Source organism: Lates calcarifer, linkage group LG6 (assembly GCF_001640805.2).
Source record: "Lates calcarifer isolate ASB-BC8 linkage group LG6, TLL_Latcal_v3, whole genome shotgun sequence".
NCBI classification, from domain to species: domain Eukaryota; kingdom Metazoa; phylum Chordata; class Actinopteri; family Centropomidae; genus Lates; species Lates calcarifer.
In genome coordinates this window covers 16,662,098-16,679,415 of record NC_066838.1, presented here as the reverse complement: position 1 = coordinate 16,679,415, position 17,318 = coordinate 16,662,098, and the positions used below count along the sequence as shown (strand labels likewise).

Here is a 17,318-nt window from a genome sequence, read left to right as displayed (position 1 = left end):
GGCACACTCCCCATAGAAAATCTCCAGGCTCAAAACGCTCAAAAAGAGACTTTTAATTTCCATTTGGTTTGAATGTGATTGTCTACATATTGCATGCACTGAGAATGTGCCTGCAACTGTGTATTTGACGTTTTTAGTACAGCTTTGTTTATGTTTTAGCTTGTAGTTTCGCTACCTAATTTACATCCAGGGGTAAGGTGTTTATTTTCTGGTAAGCACTGCAGCCTAGCACTAAAGAGGCTGGCATTGGGAGGATTACTCAGGCCGGCTGTTTTCTGTGGCTGAGTTTTACTACAGAGTTTGGCAGTTAACCCTGGGGACACACACATTTAACATACCATTACCCACAGTAAACAGCTTTTACAACCAAGCTGCATTCACACAAACACTAAGGCAATAGGAAGAACTTAGACATGTATGTGTAGTAACACAGGCACACACATACATATACACACACCCACACACACATACACACAGGTTACTATGGGTATGGGAGCTATGTCCTTCACCGGTGTGGACAGAAGAGGAATCCATCATACCTGCAGCAGCTCCGTAAGATGCCCAAATCATAATTAGACTCATTACTCATGCAGCTCACTTTCTGTATCATTCCATTCATTCCTGTTTCCTTCTCTCAGACATCAGTACATCCTCGGTCTCTCTTGGTCTTTCACTATCTGAGCATTATGAATGTATTGCAGAGGAAAAGATATGTATGCATCATACAGACTAAAACATATAGAAAAGTATGCCTTGGCATAGAAAATGTCAAATATACAGTAAACAGTCATTGTCACTCTCTCTCCCTCTCTCCCTCACTTTCATACACACACACTCAGTCATGTTTGTTCTTTTATTTATCCACATCAGCTAATAAGCATGTCTGTGAGAAGAGTGCAAAGATCATGAGAGAAGAGATGAAAGAAGGGAACAGAACAGAACAAAAGAGAATACCAGACCACAGAAAGGTAAATAAAAAGAGAACTGGAGTCCTTTGTCCTCTGTCTCTGCTCTGAGCCCATGAAATATAAATATCCTTAATAGAGAGTCAGTAGTCATATTTTATAAGACAGGCTTTAGGGTGGAGAACAGACTTGTCTGTGTAATGGTGTGATAGACTGAGGTGGGTCTCTTGTGACCCTCAGTGGACCCCAGGCCTGCGCTAAGTGCTCCTGAAAGCATGTGTAAAGAAAACCTAACACAAATTGTAATGCTGTACAAGCCTATAACAGTTCCATATTCTGCTACCGGTTCAGTTTATGTGGCTGGACTTCTTGACAGTCTTCTCATGTTTTCCAGTGTATGACTCAGTCTGCTGACCGATGCACTCTCACAAATCAAACTGCAGCTCTGTCTGTTCCAATCTTCATTTTCTTTCTGTCATGTAACTACTCCACTGTGCATAGAGCTCCGTATGTATCCTCTGGAGGAAAAATACATTTGATTAAAGCATCGAACGCTGAGAAAATTCAGTATTGAATCCAATCTCCCAGAGTGGTACTGATGTAAGAGTTGAATTTTGGTTATCATGACAGCACTAGTCTGAACTTTGACTAGTTTCTTCCATCTACAGGGATGGGGAAACTATTTTTTGTTAAAAAACTTTGTTGAAGTTGAGTGATTGATGCTTTGTAGGCAGCAGAGAGACTACTGAACATTATATCAGGAAGCAGCAATAATTATAATTTTTTAAAAATATATCTCATCTCTTTGAGATATGATACATAGCTCTCACTGGAACTAGACAAGCCAAATGAGGACAGAGCTGTCAGCCAGTCCTAGCCTTACAACCAGATGGGAGTGGAACAATACACACAATAGCCATCTCTGCTGTGGGCAAGGCTCCACTCCATGGGAGACAAAGCCATGACAAACCAGTTAATTTTCATATTGGTTTAATGGATATGTGTATGTGTGTGTGCGTGCACATGTGGTACTGTAGACAGATTATTTACTTCTCTTCAGAGTCCTGCTCTCTATTTCTAGCACATAGAGTGGAACAATCCATTGTGTGTGAGCACAACTACCTAAGGGATACAGCAGCAATAATTTTCCATTTATTTTGTGCACAGTTACAGTAATTCTTTTTACACACACACATTTGTGTCTGCGTGAAAACACTCATCAGCCTATTCACCCCCATTTCCCCTACAGCCCTCTGGTGTGTGTTTTCCAACAGGAGTGCCAGTATGTCCTAGAAAAACCACTGCCCTTGGTCATTGTGTATGTGTGTATGTGTGTGTGTGTGCATGTGTGTGTACAAATGAGACAAAGCAGATGAATGGGGCTCAAATCAATTCCCCTCAGACAGACTTAATACAGCTCCTAATAATTGCCTGCAGATAGGGAAAGTAGTGCTGTCAAAGGGAGAAAAGAGACACAAAAACAAAAGCTGTTTCAATAGAGATCGCTTCTCTCAATTTGGCTTCAAAATAAATTGCTTATTAACAATGTGTGTGGGCAAATGGGAAGCAGTTCTGCTTTGGCTAGGACAATAATAACTCTTAAAGCAGTCTGAAAAGTGATCCAAGAGGGAGGAAGGTAAAGACTTTCTTATAAAAAAACAACCTTTAGATTAAACCTTTGATAGCAGACCAATTCAGTCCATGCTTTCCCTGAAGGCCAACATACTGTATTACATTTCTGTCAGCTTGTATATACAGTAGCATAAAGATTGAGTGTGTAGCCACATTTACTGTTTGACTCACTCACTTTATTTCACTTTCAGTACATGTTCTATATACTGGATGCTCTCTTTATATCTTCCACCTATCTGGCTTATCTGGCATTTGCACCTGGTGTAAAATAGTGACCTGTGTCAGGATATATTACTCTGATAAGGAAAATAGAATATTAATGTGAGGCATAAATTTGTGCAGCAGCAGCACCTGGAAGATAATCCAGTCTAAGACCACATCTGGAGGTGATCTAGCTTGTTTTATCATCAGATCTAAGTCTGTAAATGCAATCAGTACAGCTTGCAGTCATGAGGAAGCATCTGCACATGAGCTGAGGACAGCAGATGACAGTTTATTGACTGTTTGACAGCTGAACTCTCTGAACCTGCTGACCTACTATGTGCTTGCAATTTCTCATTGTAGACTGGATGTAGATAGAAATAAATAAATAAAAACACCAGGTGTGAATGCATTTGTGCCATCATTCAGAGAGCTAATCCAGATACAAATCACATTATTAATACCAGGGGGATTTAATAAACAAGGCTTCTCTCACTAAATCACTTAAGACCACGGCACCTCTTTCACTGCCAAGCTTTAAACTTTCATAATCTGCCAAGATTGAGTGTTATCCGAACCATTACTTACACTGTGTTGAAATTACTACCACTAAAGTCTGCTACAGTGGTGGGAAAAGACTTCAAATTACACTATGTAACTTCTGAGAGTAATAGTAATAGGACATTCATTATGTAACAAATGAAAAGTTGAACTTTTTCTGCAACAGTCTTACTTGGTCTTATATGACCAGTATCTTGAGTTAATTTGCTGGCTTTACAAATCTTTAGTTTTACTAGTACACCACATTTTAGCATTTACTGTTATCCTGTAATAATAATTCCCATTTGTGGCCACAGTGGTCACTGTTGTTGTGGACACAGGAGCATTTTTAGTAGAAGAAATAATACCATTTTGTAAAAATATGCCTTTATAAATAAAGGTCCTGCATTCAAAACATTCTGTAAAACTACTTATTATGCTAAATATTCCTTTTAAGGTATAAAAAACTACTACACTTTTAGGTGATGTTTCAGTCGTCATCATATTCAGGTCAAAGGTAAACCTTAACTTGCAAAAATATCTAGTAACTGTGGTTGTCAAATAAATGTAGTGAAGTACAACATTTCTCTCTGAAATGTAGCATAAAGTTGCACAAACTGGAATATTCGAATAAAGCTCACGACTGTCAAAAATGACAAAGGCATACATCAAACATTTTCAGGTCTGGACCAACCTCAAATTCATATCAAACATGTGCAGCAAGTGAATTAGATGTTTTGAGTTTACTTCATCAGGCTCACTTGTCAATAAGGAGAATAAATCACAGGTGTGATTAAAGGAGACTCAATTCATGTGATCACACAATACTGTGTAGTGGAAGTGAATTATAATCACGTTGCACACATCAACTGACAGTTCACTTCATGTCTTTCACCAGCACCCAACTGACTTATCTAAATCTTATCTACTGCTAACAGTGTTTGGATTAAAAGTGGACAGAACAGTAGAAACAGTAATGCATGAATCTTTATGCACCAGTCAAATTTAAGAGCAAACACTGAAGAAGCTACACTGACCTCCTCAGGCAGCTTGTGTCACTGTAATGGTGCCTTTACTGAGAGACTGAGAGAAAAAACTATTACGTTTGGGTCACTGAACAAAGATGATACAGACACAGAATCCATCTCTTGACTGCTGGAGAGATCCAACATCCTTCTGTGTATGGAAAAGGCAGAAAATTTGTATGTAGATTCTTTGATGCTGATCATATGCATCAACAACAAAAACACATATTCAGCCAACATTTGCACAAGAAAACACTGGAGCTAATAACACCAAGCAAAAAAAATTTCCAGCTGGACATCAGCAATTGAATACATAGGGATAATTGGATCTAAGGTTCCTCTCTGTTTGAGAATACATAAATAAAAATGATCAGATCAGAGCTGCTGTAACTGTGACTACGGCAGCATTGTTAACCCTGAAGCCAGTGTCTATATATGTGCCTGTTTGTGTGTGTGTGTGTGTGTGTGCCTGTGCATGTGTGTATGTACATGCAAATGTAAGTGAGTGGTGACTAACCCTACGGCACAGAACAGCAATCTGTTCTCTGCGAGACACTAAAAAAGAAACTGCTCCACCGTCTGCTCTGTCAAGGCTGGGGATGTGTGAGAATAAATGTGTGTTTGCGTGGACACGTTTGTGTGCACCTGCTCATGTGTATCTACTTGCGTTGTGGTTTGTGAGTATATGCACTTGCATGCATTTGTGTGGGCTCGCTAACAAATAAATGTGTGTGTGCGTGTTTGTGTGTGTGTGTGGGAGAGAGGGTGTTGTTTGAACTCGAAACATGATAACCTAGCATTTTTTTCCGCCGCTCTCCCTTTCTTCTCCAAAAATAGGCTGCACTCCTTTCGTTACCTCACATGAATGCCTTTTAAATCTCCTTTGGAGAGATTTGGGTGTAAACCTGTTTCCAGTTGAAAAAGCTAAGCTGTGGAACCACAAACCTAAAAATAACACTTGTGTGAGATTTGGTAAGCCTTTTATGGCACTGGTTTGCAATGTCTTAGTCCAAAGGGGCATCACTGAGGTCAATGAGCAGGTTATTAGGCTATTAAAAGATAGTTTCAGAATTTTTCAAGTTTGTCTTAATACTGATGTAGTCTTGGTCACTATGACTATTCCTCTCTTTATGACTACACTGTACGAAAATGGGGGTCAAACTGCACAGCCCTTGCTCTGTGCAAAAATGCACTTCAAACTTCAGCATTGCCACTAAATTGAGTCAATATCTTCCAAAGTTACAGTCGATTCAACACAAACTTCTCTCTGTTTGTTTCCCAGGACAGTAGTTCACTGCTGAGCAGTGGCAGAGGGATACCTTCTAACAGTATAGAGTGGGTTTTGTTGCCAGAACCAGCCTATTACTCACATGGTACAGAGTGAATCAGAAACACAGTACAAAAATAGTCGTGTTGGACTTTGAGGAGGAATTTAAATTGTATGGATGAAGCATACATTTATGCAATATATCAATCTTATATAAACTCTGGGAGCTATCTTTGCATACATATTAATTTCAACAAAGCTGTGGTAAATAATGTCTGTGTTAAACTATATAAGCTGCTCAGGAAATGTCACTATTCCAATGTCCTATTTCCCAACACTAAAGTGTCTAAACTCTTTAGAAAAGCAGCAGTTCTAACATGGTCACCTGATTGTTGATGGCACAGCAACTCTCCTACTGTGGAAATTGTCCTCTGAGAAATGGGCTCCACATCTCAGCTTAACAGTGTACTTATGTTCATTTTGACAAATATCAGTCACAGCTTGGTCCTTTTGGAATCTCTTGGGGGAAATCCATGGAGTGCTTTTTGTTTCTTTCGTATAAGCAGACACAAACCATGTTCTGTGACTTAAAAGGCAAACTGCGAACAAGTATCCAGCTATCAAATATGCAAAGTACAAATTCACTTCCAAGGTTACTCAGAGAATACAGGTTTGGTTAACAACAAACACGATTACTAGAATGTAGTGTATTTTTGCATGGCTGTGCATTGTGTCCCCCATTGTTTACAGTGTAATTGCATTCCAGGTGCAAAGTTTCAGGGAATAGTTACAATGACCAAGACCTATTTTTATATACATATGGTTATAACAGTATTGTTTTAAGGCAGACAAGAAAAATCCTGCATCTGTCCTTTAACATCATGGACTGTACCTGTGATGGCATGATGAGAGAAGGCCTCTACATAGGTCAGGTAGTTGTGAGGACAGTGTTTCTTAAGCCACTTGCAGACGTCCTGCTGAGTCCACAGCACCACAGGTTTGGACAGACTGGACAGCGTAGGACTGGTGTGATACACAGTGAAGGCTTCACCTGGACGCAACTAGAAAAACAAACACAAGAAGCAGAGAGCTTTATACTAGCTGGTGCACTGTAGTGTGTGTGTGTGCAGGTACATTAACAGACAAAGCCAGTGAGTGTAGGTGTATGTGTGTATTTGCGTTTTAATTTCCTGAGGTGGTACATGACGCAGGTTCCAACTTGCGTCACATACAAGCTTTTCTATTTCACTTTTGACGTTTTGTATTCAGATAATCACCTTGTAATTGCTCTAGCTTTCTTAAATATGCAAAAATGCTGGATTTTCTCATTAATGTGAAATTAGTTGGGATGATGCGTTCTAATGCCACAGTCTGCAACAAAATCCCCTCTGGTAGTAGTTTTTCACCTTTCAACTCTAATTTCGAGAGAAAGATGCAGAGTTCCACTGCATCACCATATTTTCTCACACATATTAGTCTAATCCGGTACCCCTCTGTCAACAACACATCTCAATGCCATAGTTACATTCCATGTATTATTCCTACCAGCATGGGCTCTGACGTTGTGTCGTATTGTGGCTGTTACGGTCTCTATCCAGAGGTAATTTTCCCTGACAGCAGTACCTTCATTATACAGTCTCCACTGTATTCGTGTGATTCTGTCATCTCTATCTTTCAACTACATGCCTTTGTTCCCTCTCAGTTTCTCTCCTTCTCCTTCTTCACGCACTTTCCCCTGACCCCTGCAAGCTGTCAGACAGCAGCCCTTTCTTTTGTGTGTCATGTGCCATGTGCGGGGAATTAATATGGACATTAATAAAGTCACAACAAGTTCATATGGGCAGAAAACATAACCATCTCCTTGTCCTCTCTACTCTCTTTCTCTGTTTCTCTCTCTCTCTCTTGTGTGACTTACTCTCATATCTAATCCATTCATTCATGCTCTGACTGAGCCAACTCTACAACAAAGGACTTGGCTGATTTTCAACAGAAAAACACAGAACTGCTGCCAAACGTTCCACTCCATAACTGACTGCATTTAATGGGATTATGTATGCTGAAATGTCATACACACAAATACAAGATGCACGCACCCTCGTCACTTCATATCCAGTGTTCTCCCTGCCGCATTCTCGTTAATGACACAAAGACTAGCTCACCGTCACATCTCAATATGCGATAGACACAAGTTCATAACTATTTACATCTTTGCCAGCTGCTGTAATGAGATCTCCTCCTGTCAATTTAAGCGCCAATCAGCCCTATCAAGTTCTGGCTGGTCCACTCGCTAAGTGTGTTCTGCTTTGTAGGCCTTAATTGAAAACAACTCCACTTCTCTGCCCTGGCGTGTTTGCTTGTTTCCTAATTATGCACATACTTCTACCACGACTCAATGGAGCGCTGAAGTCATTTTAATAACCCAAATTTACTGCTCACCTCCCCCCAATCATTAATTGAGATTGAGCTGGGCAAGGTTTAGAAATACTCTCTTGTGGATGATTGAGTGTGGACAAGAGAGGGTAAAAATGTTTCTCTCATCTCTGGATGGCCATAAAGTCTGACGGCAGTGAAGCTGCAAGCCTGCTGATTTCATCCCTATCATCTTTACAATCCTCGTATTGACATAGTTGAGTAAATATTGGAGTGCGTGGGGGCTGCAAATGCCTGGACAATCATTCAGTATGGCAAATTTTACAAGACAAATGTCTAGATCAAACCAAAGGCAATGGGACCTGATGTAACCTTTGACCTGAGAGCTGAGAGTCTTCACATTTAATTTTTGAGGGAATGGTGAGTTTATTTTGAGATGAGCACAAACTGCAAGTTGACCAGACTGTTAAAAGAGTACTTCCACTTTTTGAGAAATGCAGCTATTTTCTTTCTTGTTGAGTTAGGTGAAAGGATCAATGTCCCTCCCATGGCTGTTAAATATATGCAGCTGTCATTCATCCAATGGAGACTCCAGGAGATTTACTGCACCTGACCAAGAAATAGCCCAGCACATAATTACCCATACAACAGCTATTTGTTTGTTTTGGACAGAGGCAGAATAGTTGTTGCCACCCTGTTTCCAGTCTTATGCTAACTGGCTGCTAACACCACGTCACATTTACTGTACAGACATATGCATCTCCCAAAATGACAAACTATTTCACATGACATCATTGTTTATAGAAGTGCTTTGGATGGAAATACAGGTGTTAAGTGGCTCAAGGTAACGGGATGGGATACAGGTGTTGTTGTTGGTGACAAGAGTGCTCTAGCTTTCTTATATATAACATTACAGAAGATGTCTGAAGCAGGGATTGTGAATGTGTGTGTGTGATTGTTTCTGACACCTATTTAAAGAGGATTGTGTTAGATAAAAAAAAAGGAAGACAGGTAAAATCATGTAGAAATTATGTGGCTGGAAATAGAAATGTGGCAACACACAGATGATGCTTCTCACTTCATCAGGATAGGTCACTGTCCTATTTCTCAACACAGATGTGCCTAAACTCTTAAGAAAAGCTGCAGTTTTGTGATCATCACTAGCACCATGACTACATCTTTTGTCTGTATGATGTTTCTGGTGTATGCTATGAGCTTCAATTGGTGTGTGTGCTGCCTGCATGACGAAGCTGATGTGTGTTGCACTTGCGAGCGGAGAAGAGAGCAAGAGCAGATTTCCCTGCTGGCTCTACAGCCTGTAACATTAAAACATAAATCAACAATATCACGGTTAGTGCAGTTAAAGATTCAGCAGACAGATTCATAATAATACAGGGACCTATTTTGTATGAGAACAAAAATGTAATAATCACATATGCTCTCAAGAAGATGGCTCAACAATCTGTAATCTTTAAAAGCTACAGGGGCACTGCATCATTACAGAAGAAATTAAATGTACTTTAGATCCACCGAGGGATCATTTAGTAGCCATAACAAATCTTGGAAACCAATAAAGATCTTTGAGTTATTATTTTTAATTATTGAATATTTTATGACTCACACTTGTTGACATTTATTTAAATGTACAGAATATGTCATAAACTGAATGAATTGCATAGGAGACAAAGAAAGATGACAGATAGAGGGTGAACAAAGACAGACAAAGAACGACAAAAAGAAAGAGAGAGCAGCGCGTGGGGGAGTGGGCTGCTCTTTGCGTGAGTAATGGCCTTCATCATCAAAAAGCCAGACAGACGGGAAATGGAATGATAGGTCCCCATCATCCCGCCTTCTCTCTTCTTCCTCCCTTTGCTTTTCTCCCTCCGTCCTTCCGGCCATCCATCAGCGTGTATCTCTTCTGGCCGGTTCTCTGTCGTCTCCTGCTCACCCTTTACTGCCTCCCCCACTCCTCCCGAGACCTACTTCTGTCCAGCGGGAGGAGCTCCCTCATTCATTACACAGAGCAGGACTGGAGGGGGAGAAATGGAGCTGGGGGTAGGTGGGGGAGGCAAAGTGGAGGCTGTATATGGAACGGAAGTCTAATGAGAGAATGAGGAAGAGAACGAGGGGGGAAGGTGGGAAATATACTGTTTGCACTGATACTGTGGCTAGAACAGTGAGCCATGATGATTTCTTTCAACTTTGATTTAAAATCAAAAGATGAATAGAAGCAAAACCTTGATTTATGTTAATATTTAGGTGGTTCTCTGATACTATACCTGTATCAATTATGTTGCAAAACAAAAATGAAAACATTGGTACCACTCTGTGTGGTAAATATGAAACTACAGCCAGGAGCCACTTAGCTTAACTAGCATAAAGTTAGCCAGTACAAAGACTGGAAACAGACTCTGTCCGAAAATAATAAAATCTGCCTACCAGCACCTCTAAAGTTCACTAATTAACATCTTACAGGTATCTTCTGTATTTAATCCACACTAAAACCAACATCACTGTGAGGTAACCTGCAAGGCCAAGAAACAGTCCTGCACTTAAGCCCCCATTAAAACACAACTTGTTACTTCTTTTCTTAATGTGTTAATTAGTGAGCTTTAAAGGTGCTTGTGGCCACAACCACACTAGCTGTTAACTGCTCTTTATGCTAAGCTTTAAACTAATCGGCCATAGCCTCATGTATAGCGTACAGACACAGAGATACCTCAGAAATTCTAACTAACTGATGTGCTATTTTTAGGCATCTCCATATGTTCAACTCCTCTTGCTCCTCACATCCTTTTTTCCCTTCTTACTCCACATACACTGACTTTCTTCTCTGCACTTCTCTATTGATCATTCTGTTTGTATCCACAAACTGCTTATTTGTCCTTCCTTGCTTACTTTGTTCTATCATGTCTCTCATCACCCCTCTGCTTGCTCCTCATAAATTCTACCCTCTGCCTGCCCGACACCCTCCCTCCCTCTCTGTCATCCCTTTCTCTAGTTTCCTCTCTTCGATCTCTCTTCTTCCCTGACTTCTGTGCACTGAGCTACTTTTTGCCCATTTAAGTGCTTGTGTTTCCTCGTGTGTGTGTTGCATGCCCTGCCTCTCTGTGTAGCTGAGTCGGGGATTAGCTGGAAGTCAGGGGAGCGTGGGGAATCCTTAAAATTCACTCTTTGTGACCGCTAGCACCTCTCTTCCAATGCCTGCCTCTGTCTCTGCACATCCAGACCCTGCCTGAGACTTATCAGCGATGCTATGCCAATTAGTAGTAAAAATCTGAATGCGTGTGAGTGTGCATGTCATATACTACAGCCCTCACCTGCCTTTCCCACTCAGTTCTGCCATCTTTTCTTGCTGTCACCTCATCTCTCCACAGGAGACAAAACGCTCCTCCTCTATCTTCCTTGTATGCTCTGCTGTCTCACCTAACAACTCCCTCTGTATCTCCACTTCTGCTGTACCTTTCTATCTCCCTCTCTGCTAAGAATCAGATCTTCAATCTCCAATCTATCTCTCCAATTCCAAAGACCCTGACATATCCTGACATGTGATCCTTCATGTCTCCTTCACACCTCTCTCCCCCACTTCTCATTTCATCTTATCCTTCATCCCTATCCTCTCAGTAACACAGAATCCTCCCCCTTGTCCCTGGCAGTTTCTGTTGCATCATTTAGCACCCTTATGTCTCCCACTGCTTGGCCTCGCCTTGTGCATATGTGTGTTTGAGAGTGTCACTGTGATTCTGAAAATGTTGATGTGCAAGCTTTTCTGAGTGTCTGCTTGACTGTTCCTGTGCGAGTGAGTGTGTGAACTGTCCACCTCTGTTAGCTTCAACCATGACCTGGATGACTGAGAATCTCCACAGACCTCTGTTAGATTCGTACAACTCTGCCTTTACTTGTCCTCAGGACTCAGAGTGTGTAAATGTCTTACTCTCATTCGAATGTGAGCAGGCTCTCAATGGGTGGACAAAGGGCCAGATGGGATTTTCACAAAGCTCTTTATTTAGTACGAGTCAAACATGTGTCTTGGGCAGAACAACACACCACTGAGTGGCTGAACAAGGACAATACAGACTAAAGGATTTCTGCCTCACTGCCCAGCAGCTCTCTGTATCTCTCAACTGTTTCTTTAAAACCACAAGGCTCTACTGCATCATCAGGAAACCAGTGCAGCCACTGGCCAGGTGATGCTTCAAAACAAGTCTTCATACCTAAATGACAAAATATGTAATTTGTCATTGCCTCTGAGCATTTTCTGGTCTGGCAGGATGACAAGAAGATGAGATGTTTGTCTCTTCCTTTAAACTCTTTGAATATATATGGTGAATATAATATTACTGTGTATAATACAGAGCTGTACAGAGCAACATACTGACACTATGCTGATGTCAGTGCAGTAGCACACATTTAGTGGTGTTTGAGACCAGTTTAATGGCATTGTGCGACAAGCATTACCAAAGCAGACAAGCAGGGCAATCACAACAATGGTAACTAATGGTGGATTCCATCTATGAATCCAACTGGGGTATAAAATAATGAGCGCAACTGGAGACAACCACCTTAAAAATGTAGGATGTATCTTGTTCATTTCCTTGCACAGAGTGGTCAGAGTTAGAAGATTTTGTATAATATGCATGCTCTCTCTTCTTACTTCAGTGCTTTGTGTTGGTGTCAGCTGAGAAGGTCAGCCACTGTGTTCTGTAATGAGGAGGGAAAAATAATCACAGGCTGGTCTGTCCTATTCGCCCACCCAGCATAGCAAATTTGGTGAAAAGGAGACTCACTTCCTGTAACAGGCTGTGTCCTGACACAGAAAAAGAACGCATGGTGGCTGCTGTTACTTCCTAAATTGTGTCTCTGTTATTCCACCTATTCCCCAGTCTCATCTAAGGGTTCACCCACAAGCTGTGTGTCAGACAACAAAATGAGAGCCACATACAAACCCCTCCCTTCACCCCATCTGGCTACCCAAACAACAGCCAATTCAGGGATGGCACAGAAGGTGTGCCAACTACACAATGAGTCATTTTTTGGGAAAATCCTATTAGCAGATAGGTCTGCATACAGGTCCACCTGCAGCACTGTAACAAGACAAATGAGTATATAACCTCTCTTTTAACAAATTGTTTAAGCTGTAACTGAGTCAACTACAGGTACTGGGTGACATTATTTCAGAAGTACAGAGTAACTTGTTTGAGGTGTAATTTTCTACACTTCACAGAATAACAATCAGTCTCATTCTGTGTTGTTACATGACTCTCACTTTCATTTTGAGAGAAATAGTCCATTTTATATGTAACGAATGGAATTATCTCAACTTGTTGTCACTTTTTTTCTATTACATTGTGAATGAGAAAGAAATACACATTTTTCCAGTGTACTTTGGGAATGGGTATATTTTCATCCATTTATGTGTCCCTACTTTTGTTCAGTATTGCAAACACTTTCGTGTTGGGAACATCCTTGGAAATAGCAGCTATGTACGTGTATGCATGAACAAGGATATATATCTAAGATTTCTTTCTTCACTCCCTTCTCTCCTCATTTCTTGTCTCCCATTTTGCATCAGCATATCCAGGTATGTATGTGTGTGTATGTGTGTGTGTAAGATGGGAGTTTGCATAGCAGTGCATAATGTGTTATATCAGCTTTGTTAAACAGATAAGGAAGATTCCCCTGGTGTCACCTTATATATAGGAGCTGAGCTGTGTTTCACTTAACTGGCTTCCTCATTACAGCTGATGTGTGCACAACCAGTGTAATGAAGAGTAATCTCATCATCACTCCTGAGAGAACTGGACACACAAACACCAATCCATGCAACTCATACATGCACATGCACGTCCATAAGCAGACCCATAAACACAAATGCTTAAAATTACAGACACAAGAATGGACATGGAAAAATTTTGTGAATGCACAGACACACACACATCAGAGAGAGCTGGACTGCGCTCCCATTTGTTGAATAATGCATAAAGAGGCTTGTTGCCACAAGGAAATGATAAGCCTTACTTCTCATGGTATGGAGGAGGTTTAATTATCCAGTCTCTGTGTAATCACATGGAAACAGCTTCCCACTCGTCTTTTATTAAGCCTTTTATAGCTGTTATAGCTGAGGGGGCACTCTTTTATGAATTATTGAACAATCTTACTGTGCATATGTACATCTTATAGCCTCACAGTAGCAAACTTACTTAAAGGCATTGAGGGAGACTGAACAAATGACCTCCACTGGGCTATCTGCTCTCTTTCACGTGAGGAATAGGGGCTAGAAAGGAGGCTGTTGTGTCATACGCTGTTTTAGGTCAAACACAGGCGGAATGCCTTAAAATAGATTTTTTTTCCCTTCTTTGTTTTTCCTCTCTCTGGTGCTGCACAGATGGGATTCCATTTTGCACAAGAGCGATGTGTGGTAGTAAATGATGCTCTGGCTGCTATGCTTACATTATACAGCTGAGACACTGAGCCACCAAGCAGACATTCCTCACCACCCAGTCAGCGCTGAAATGACTTTCATATCCGGTGTTTATATCAGTCAGTTCTGCTAAAGCTGTTGCTGAGCTTTGGGGAAAAAAACATGCATGTGTGGAATAAATGAGATTTTTAGGCATGTAGGACAGATGGTATTAACTGTAAATTTCTGAGAGTCTGCTCTTTGTGCAGTACGTGCCCCACTGGACTGTACAAGCACTGTTACATCACAAGCCGTGAGGTAACAGTTCTCATACCACTCCTCTGTTACATAACCATTTTCTCTCTGGTCAGGCTCAGGTGAGACCAGCCAACATCGTGTACAAGATAAAACAATTAGACTTTCTGCTACCACTGGGATTTGACAGCTAGAGATGCAGCACTGCTGTTCTCTCTTGTCTGTCTGATGATAACAGATTATCTCCCGCAGTGTATGTGTGGCTTTTTCCCCACCCAAGTCAAGCTGGCTTCAATGCACCAATCTTTCCCTTGCATAGTTGAGAGACTGCTTTGAAAACACACAGCTTTTATGAGCTCCCAGTTAATTCTTGCTGGACGATATTAAATTGTGGCAAAGCTCCCCTCAAGGGAAATAATGTTTTCTTTAAAAAGTTCAAATTACTTCCTCAAAATATTTCACCCACCACTGTGATATCATTTAATACAAAATCATATGGGTGAACTGTAATATTAATTATAACTTACTACAACATAAAATAAGTTATGTTGTACTTGAAATATTGAGCCAGAGATAGTTACTATATTTATAATGCCCACAAACCAACCTGACAATAGTCTTTGTTATATCTTAATGTACAGAAAAAAAAATTCCAGCATGTAATTTTCAAATCATGCCTTTTGATAGACATGTGAACCTTTAATGGTTGATCAGACAGCTTCAGCTTTTATTTTGCTTCAGTTTGCCGGCTTTTTATGTTATGGAAGATGTTATATATCTTCATATACATCGTCATTAATCTTCATAATATGCTGTTTTATCCCTTCACAATTTATTTTCTATCGTTCAGAGCCAAACATATCAATTCCACTGGTAAATTATGCCTTAAAATGAGAAAAATAAACCACCAAAAACACCAGCGACGTGGAATTGACTGAACTGACCCCAAGCTACTGCAAAATGTGATTAGAGTGGAAAATCTCAAAATAAAAATTAAAAATGAAAAAAATAAAGCTGCTGCTAAGCTGCTTTGATTGCCCAGTGGCTGGAATTTATTCCTTTTGAAAAATCCAAATCAGCGACAAATTATGCACAAACCATTTCACTGCTTCACCAGTGAAACCAAGTATGAGTTGGGCCTCAGAAGCTTTCTTTCTCTTCCCATGTTTGTTATGGTCCAACCTTCCCAACTCTAAGCTGTCCCTCATCGCCTGAATTATTCTAGCAGTCTGTAATCTTTTTTCCTGACTGAAAACACATTTGAGAGTCATTCCTATGCAGTGCGCACCCCCCCCCGCTGCTTTTGATCCAGTTCTGTGGACGTCTTTATATACCTGGATGCCCTCTGTGCCGGGCTGCTGCAGTAGTTTGACGGTGCGTGTGTGTGCTGTCTTCTGGCCGCGGCCATCGTGCCAGGTTAGGTTGCTGCCTCCGGCGCGGCGCGGCAGCTGGTAGCTCAGCTCCTCAGCAGACACCGTGTGCTCCAGGGAGGCACGGCAAAAACTGAAGCTGGACGCCGCTGAGAGGAGAGAAAGGAAGAGGAGGAGAAGAAGAAGAGAGACAAGCAGAGGGAGAAGAACGAACACTGATAAGCACTCACTTCGTATTGTCTTTGTTCAAGGGGTTTGCAAACACATTGTCTATGAACTAAGCAACAGGAACACCAAAAAACAACAAAATAAATGATTGATAATCCTCAAAGAGCTTAACAGGCTGCATTCACTCCAGATTACACGCTTTGTGTGCTGACTGAGCTACAAACAGATGGCTGTTTTGGTGATGGTGGTGGGCAGCGGTGCTACTCTACTGTGATCTCCAATTATGCTGAGTGCATATTCACGGAGGCAGCACATGATTTTTGGAATTGTGTCTCTCTCACTAGATTAGTCCTTGATTATTTAAATCCTGCATCATGAATATTTCATTCTTTTTCTTCCCTCCCTCTGTATCCTTCCCCCCTTTTCCTCCCAGGACCGAGTGTTAGATGACAGTGAGCAAAGCGGAAAAGTTGTCAGTGCAGGGTCAGAGTGCGGTTCTGTAAAAGCCACGTGGCATCTTCTGCAGTTCTCATCAAGATGAACAGACTATTGTACTGTGGTTGGTCATATGTAGCAGTGGATTTATTCAAATCACTGATCTCCTCATCTAGTAATTAGTAATATGAATGATAAAGGAGATTATGTCTGCACGTCAGCCAGACACAACAGAAAGGAGACAGTGGGTGGGGTAGCAGAAAAGGTCATGAGAATACAAAGATGAAAGTGAAACAGAGAAAGAGATATGTATGTAACCTCGTTGTTGTCCTCATTCTGTTTTTTTAAACAACTACTTCATGTAAGTAAATAAGAAACCCATTCCTTGGAGGCTGAGAGAAACCCGGTTTAACACACAGCTAGATCTGGGCCAGAGAAACTTGATATCTGGCATACAATGTACATGTGTAACCACGTCTCTAACCTGTGTGTATATGACTTCAGACAGGGAGGGTATCACTGTGGCAGAGGGGTGAAAGGAGAGATCATTACTCACTGTGGTACATTTTTATTGCCAAAATAATTAAATCTCAAGCCCAACCAAAACTGAAATAAGGTTGCACTCAAAGGCTGTTTTCTCAAAGACTTTCCAGACTGAAAACACTCTGAAGCTGCAGCACGATAAACCGCAAGTAGACTTTAAATATACAGTGCTATGGCTGGTTCAAAATATGCTGGAGGAGAAATCAG

The 17,318-nt window shown here is 41.0% G+C and overlaps 1 protein-coding gene across 2 annotated transcripts in view; it reads right to left on the bottom strand.

Moving 5' to 3' along the window:
• The window catches only part of samd10b (sterile alpha motif domain containing 10b), a 46,406-nt gene that overhangs the window by 9,080 nt on the left and 20,008 nt on the right, over nt 1-17,318 (bottom strand). For both annotated transcript variants that reach the window (XM_018686064.2, XM_018686063.2), the window contains 2 exons: nt 15,930-16,114; nt 6,463-6,631 (listed from right to left, as the gene is read on the bottom strand). In XM_018686064.2, the coding sequence (XP_018541580.1) occupies nt 6,463-6,631; nt 15,930-16,114 (354 nt within the window). The remainder of the gene's footprint in view (nt 1-6,462; nt 6,632-15,929; nt 16,115-17,318) is intronic.